General features: G+C 47.4%; 1 protein-coding gene across 2 annotated transcripts in view; it reads left to right on the top strand.

The window, feature by feature from the left end:
* helq (helicase, POLQ like) overlaps window positions 1–6,146 on the top strand; it is a 92,644-nt gene that overhangs the window by 13,613 nt on the left and 72,885 nt on the right. For both annotated transcript variants that reach the window (XM_039780245.1, XM_039780246.1), the window contains exons 7-10: window positions 763–860; window positions 2,219–2,317; window positions 3,940–4,085; window positions 4,815–5,054. In XM_039780245.1, the coding sequence (XP_039636179.1) occupies window positions 763–860; window positions 2,219–2,317; window positions 3,940–4,085; window positions 4,815–5,054 (583 nt within the window). The remainder of the gene's footprint in view (window positions 1–762; window positions 861–2,218; window positions 2,318–3,939; window positions 4,086–4,814; window positions 5,055–6,146) is intronic.

The following is a 6,146-nucleotide window of genomic DNA, read 5'->3' as shown; positions in this document are numbered from 1 at the left end:
GCTCTATATACGCTAAAAGTCCTGATTATTTACATGGAGTCTGGTGGAGATATGCTGGCTCTATACACGCTAAAAGTCCTGATTATTTACATGGAGTCTGGTGGAGATATGCTGGCTCTATACATGCTAAAAGTCCTGATTATTTACATGGAGTCTGGTGGAGATATGCTGGCTCTATACACGCTAAAAGTCCTGATTATTTACATGGAGTCTGGTGGAGATATGCTGGCTCTATACACGCTAAAAGTCCTGATTATTTACATGGAGTCTGGTGGAGATATGCTGGCTCTATACACGCTAAAAGTCCTGATTATTTACATGGAGTCTGGTGGAGATATGCTGGCTCTATACACACTAAAAGTCCTGATTATTTACATGGAGTCTGGTGGAGTTTGGTGATGGTGATTTCGGGGCTGTTTCATGTTAAACTAAAAGGATCTTACTCTTTAACTAAAAGGTCTATCTCTGTAGGGATCCATCCCATAATGTTGTCAGACACTTAGAATAATAATATAATAATAATCTGAGTCTGTCAGCGGCAACAACAGAACGTTTAGTGGACGCTGACTGATGCTGAACATCTGTCCTGTAGGGTTACATTACAGCCTGGTTCACAGCTACCGGTTACACCGTTCTTGCTCAATACTGGACTAATCAGTCACATCAATGCATGGTAAAATGGGGTCCATGTTGACACATGCTGAATTGAATACCTTTTTAAGAAACCTTTTGAAAGAATGATCGTAATGTGCTGTTTTCCAGAATCGACTCAGATTATTGGAATGAGCGCCACTCTGGGAAACATCAGAGACCTGCAGACCTTTCTAAAGGCTGAAAATTACACCAACGACTTCAGACCGGTCAGTGATGATTTTAAAATACTCTGAATGTACTGACAACGTGCTGTAGCGCTTTAAACCATTACTACTGAGAGGGCTGGTCACATGTGAAACATGTAAATTAGCCAAGTTATCTTGAGAAAGCCTCGGAGAAGAGGAAAAAAAAGTGTGTGTGTCTGTGTGCGTGCATGCGTGTGTGTCTATGTCTGTGTGCGTCTGTGAGTGTGTGTGTGTGGGTGTCTGTGTGTGTCTGTGCGTGTGTCTCTGTGAGTGTCTGTGCGTGCGTGTGTGTGTGTGTCTGTGAGTGTGTGGGTATGTCTGTGGGTATGTCTGTGGGTATGTCTGTGCGTGTGTGTCTGTGTGTCTGTGAGTGTCTGTGTGTGCATGTGTATGTGTCTGTGTGCGTGCATACGTGTGTGTCTATGTCTGTGTGCGTATGTGTGTCTGTGCATGTGTATGTGTGTCTGTGCGTGTGTGTGTGTGTGTGTGCGTGCATATGTGTGTGTCTATGTCTGTGTGCATATGTGTGTCTGTGCATGTGTGTGTGTGTGTGTGCGTGCATATGTGTGTGTCTATGTCTGTGTGCATATGTGTGTCTGTGCGTGTGTGTCTGTGTGCATCTGTGTGCGAGCATACGTGTGTGTCTGTCTGTGCGTGTGTGTGTCTGTGTGCGTGCATATGTGTGTGTCTATGTCTGTGTGCATATGTGTGTGTGCGTGTGTGTGTGTGTGTGCATCTGTGTGCGAGCATACGTGTGTGTCTGTCTGTGCGTGTGTGTGTCTGTGTGCGTGCATATGTGTGTGTCTATGTCTGTGTGCATATGTGTGTCTGTGCATGTGTGTGTGTGTGTGCATCTGTGTGCGAGCATACGTGTGTGTCTGTCTGTGCGTGTGTGTGTCTGTGTGCGTGCATATGTGTGTGTCTATGTCTGTGTGTGTCTGTGCGTGTGTCTGTGTGTTTTTGTGCGTGTGTGTGTGTGTGTGTCTGTGCTTGCGTGTGTGTGAGTGTATATATATATATTTGTATTCATGTATTTCTCTGAATGATTTGTAAATGCGACCGGAAGACGTTTGTGGTGTCTTCTAATCCCGTGTGGGATGGGCCAAATGTTTGGCATGACACCGAAATCAAATTAAACTAACTAACTAACTAACTAACTAACTAACTAACTAACTAACTAACTAACTAACTAACTAACTAACTAACTAACTAGTCTATATTGTGCAGCGGGTCTCTGTTGTGTTCAGGTCCAGCTGAAGTAGTACGTTAAACTGAACTGTGTTGTGTTCAGGTCCAGCTGAAGGAGTACGTTAAACTGAACTGTGTTGTGTTCAGGTCCAGCTGAAGGAGTACGTTAAACTGAACTGTGTTGTGTTCAGGTCCAGCTGAAGGAGTATGTTAAACTGAACGACACCATCTATGAAGTGGACCCAAAGGAAGAGGATTGTTTCCGATTCTCCCGTCCTCTCAACTTTAAGGTAAAGACAGTATTCACAGAAAGACTAGAGCAGGGGGAATGAGAGGGGGAAACACCAGAGCAGGGGGAATGAGAGGGGGAAACACCAGAGCAGGGGGAATGAGAGGGACGCCAGAGCAGGGGGAATGAGGGGGAACGGCAGGAGCAGGGGGAATGAGGAGGAGAATGCCAGAGCAGGAAAGAGAATGAGGGAGAACGTCAGAGCAGGGGGGAATGAGAGGGGGAAACACCAGAGCAGGGGGAATGAGAGGGGGAAACGCCAGAGCAGGGGGGAATGAGAGGGGGGAAACACCAGAGCAGGGGGAATGAGAGGGGGAACACCAGAGCAGGGGGAATGAGAGGGGGGAAACACCAGAGCAGGGGGAATGAGAGGGGGGGAACACCAGAGCAGGGGGAATGAGAGGGGGAAACGCCAGAGCAGGGGGAATGAGAGGGGAAACACACCAGAGCAGGGGGAATGAGAGGGGAAACACCAGAGCAGAGGGGAATGAGAGGGGGAAACACCAGAGCAATAGGGACAGATGCTTAGACGTAGACATTTGTGCAACAAATCTCCAGTGTACAGCATCACAGCATTTATAGCTATTGCTAATTTCCTTCCCTAGAAGGGATTTAACCAGTAATTAAAGGTGCCCTGCCACACAAAACCGTTTCTACTTGTATTTTTTTTATATGTCAGGTCCATATGTGTGTGTGTTATGTGGTGAATGTGAAAATGAACTGCTACCTCCTCTGTCAGCTCTAGCCACTGAACAGAAATAAGCAGAGAAATCAGGCCAATCACAAAAGCTGGTCAGTCTGACATCATACTGCCTGAAATCATTACTATTCATGAGCTCGCCCAGTTGGGCTGGGGTAAAGGATTCTGACAGCCAGGCTCTCATTGGCTAGCTGTTGGCCAATCAGATTCAAACAGATTAGCTTGTTGAATATTAATGAGGAACTGGCAGAAATCGAGCTGAGTCTTCCTGCAGGCTTTCTATACCACGCTAGAATGGCTTGAAACAAGGTAACCAAGGTTACAGAGCCCATGGTAGACCTTCAGACATCACCACAAAGTCATGAAATATGTGTGGCAGCTAGGGCACCTTTAAAATAACTTCCAGGGAGGTGTGTTCAGGTGCATTCTGGGCGTGCTGGTCTTACAGGGAGGTGTGTTCAGGTGCATTCTGGGCGTGCTGGTCTTACAGGGAGGTGTGTTCAGGTGCATTCTGGGGGTGATGGTCTTACAGGGAGGTGTGTTCAGGTGCATTCTGGGCGTGCTGGTCTTACAGGGAGGTGTGTTCAGGTGCATTCTGGGCGTGCTGGTCTTACAGGGAGGTGTGTTCAGGTGCATTCTGGGCGTGCTGGTCTTACTGGGAGGTGTGTTCAGGTGCATTCTGGGCGTGCTGGTCTTACAGGGAGGTGTGTTCAGGTGCATTCTGGGCGTGCTGGTCTTATAGGGAGGTGTGTTCAGGTTAGAACCAGGCGCCCGGCACACAGACCCTTTTATCAGCCGTCAAACTAGCAAAAGTGGATTTGGACACGCCCTAAACACACCTGCACCAGACGCTTCACGTTGTGAGCTCAGATCGTTAAAATAGGACCCTAAATGTCTAATAATGTCTACCGGTCTTCCCTCAGTACTCCAGCTCGATGCAGAAGATGGACCCAGATCACATCATCGCCCTGGTGACTGAAGTCATCCCAACACACTCGTGTCTGGTCTTCTGCCCCACCAAGAAGAACTGCGAGAACGTCGCAGCGATGATCTGCAAATATCTCAAAGAGTGAGTCAGCCGGCCGGCCGCTCGCCGTCTAATGCCCAAGATATTAAAGAGGAGGATTCAGTTTACTGTCACAGAAGAAGAAACTAGAAAATATTCACATTTAACAAGCTGACATCACACATGTTGGACTCAAACCCGATTAATCAATTATGAACAAAGTTGGAGATTAATTTAGTAGTTGACCACTAATCCATTTATCTTTGCAGCTGAAGTCTGAGTGGTTTGTCTTGTCTCTCTCTCTTTCGCTCTATCTTTCTATCTTTCTCTCTCTCTCCTTTTCTCTCTCTCTCTCTCCCTCTGCCTCTCTCTCTCTCTCTTAGTCTTAGTGTTGTTGTCTTGTCTGTCTCAGGGAGTTCTTCTTTCTTTCTTTCTCTCTCTCTCTCTTAGTCTCAGTGTTGTTGTCTTGTCTGTCTCAGGGAGTTCTTCTTTTCTCTCTCTCTCTCTCTCTCTCTCTCTCTCTCTCTCTCTTAGTCTCAGTGTTGTTGTCTTGTCTCTCTCAGGGAGTTCTTCTTTCCTCTCTCTCTCTCTCTCTCTCTCTCTCTCTTAGTCTCAGTGTTGTTGTTTTGTCTCTTTCAGGGAGTTCTTTCTTTCTTTCTCTCTCTCTCTCTTAGTCTCAGTGTTGTTGTATTGTCTCTCTCAGGGAGTTCTTCTTTCTTTCTTTCTCTCTCTCTCTCTCTCTCTCTCTCTCTCTCTCTCTTAGTCTCAGTGTTGTTGTGTTGTCTCTCTCAGGGAGTTCCTCCGTCATCGCGAGGCAGAGAAAGGCGTCCTGCTGCGAGCGCTGCGGGACAGCGGTAACGGCGCGGTGTGTCCGGTGCTGCGGAGGACGGTGCCGTACGGTTTGGCCTATCACCACAGCGGCCTGACCTCCGAGGAGAGGAAGCTGGTGGAGGAGGCGTACTCCAGCGGCGTGCTCTGTCTGCTCGCCTGCACCTCCACCCTGGCTGCAGGAATCAACCTACCGGCCCGCAGGTCAGACTGCACCGCCACGCACGCACACACACACACACACACACACACACACACACACACACACACACACACACATATATACACACACAGACACACACACACACATATATACACACACACATACAGATTGCACCGCCACGTACGCACACACAGACAGACACATATACACACACACACATACAGATTGCACCGCCACGCACACACACACACACACTTACACACACTGCACCGCCACGCACACACATATACACACACACACACACACACACACACACACACACACACACACACACACACACACACACATACAGACAGGGTTCGTACGGGTGCTTGAAATCCTTGAAAATGCTTGAATTTTGATGTTATGTTTTCAAGGTTTGAAAAGTGTTTAAATTTGCGATAAAATGCTTGAAATTGTATCTGTATTTCTTTCACAACCAATACCTATCTGACTGAATAGTTTGTTTTTTAAATGGAGAAATAAAATGTTGGAGAGCCTAAAGTGAAACCTGCACGCTTGTGCACGTGTGACCGCGATCTGCCAGTCTATTTCCATGTGTGGCGCTGGATGGGAAACTGACAACTGCGTCGATCTGAATCTAGCAAAGACACTTGGGTCGGGCTTTGCCCTGCGCTGCGCTGGGTGCAAGATAGGAGTCGTGTTGTTTCAGGGAGTGGACATGGTTTTGTGTCTTGGTGTTTCAGGGAGTGGACATGGTTTTGTGTCTTGTTGTTTCAGGGAGTGGACATGGTTTTGTGTCTTGGTGTTTCAGGGAGTGGACATGGTTTTGTGTCTTGGTGTTTCAGGGAGTGGACATGGTTTTGTGTCTTGGTGTTTCAGGGAGTGGACATGGTTTTGTGTCTTGGTGTTTCAGGGAGTGGACATGGTTTTGTGTCTTGGTGTTTCAGGGTGTGGACATGGTTTTGTGTCTTGTTGTTTCAGGGTGTGGACATGGTTTTGTGTCTTGTTGTTTCAGGGTGTGGACATGGTTTTGTGTCTTGGTGTTTCAGGGAGTGGACATGGTTTTGTGTCTTGGTGTTTCAGGGAGTGGACATGGTTTTGTGTCTTGGTGTTTCAGGGTGTGGACATGG

This window comes from Perca fluviatilis, chromosome 17 (genome assembly GCF_010015445.1).
Source record: "Perca fluviatilis chromosome 17, GENO_Pfluv_1.0, whole genome shotgun sequence".
Classification (NCBI taxonomy): domain Eukaryota; kingdom Metazoa; phylum Chordata; class Actinopteri; order Perciformes; family Percidae; genus Perca; species Perca fluviatilis.
This window is presented reverse-complemented; position numbering and strand designations above follow the sequence as displayed.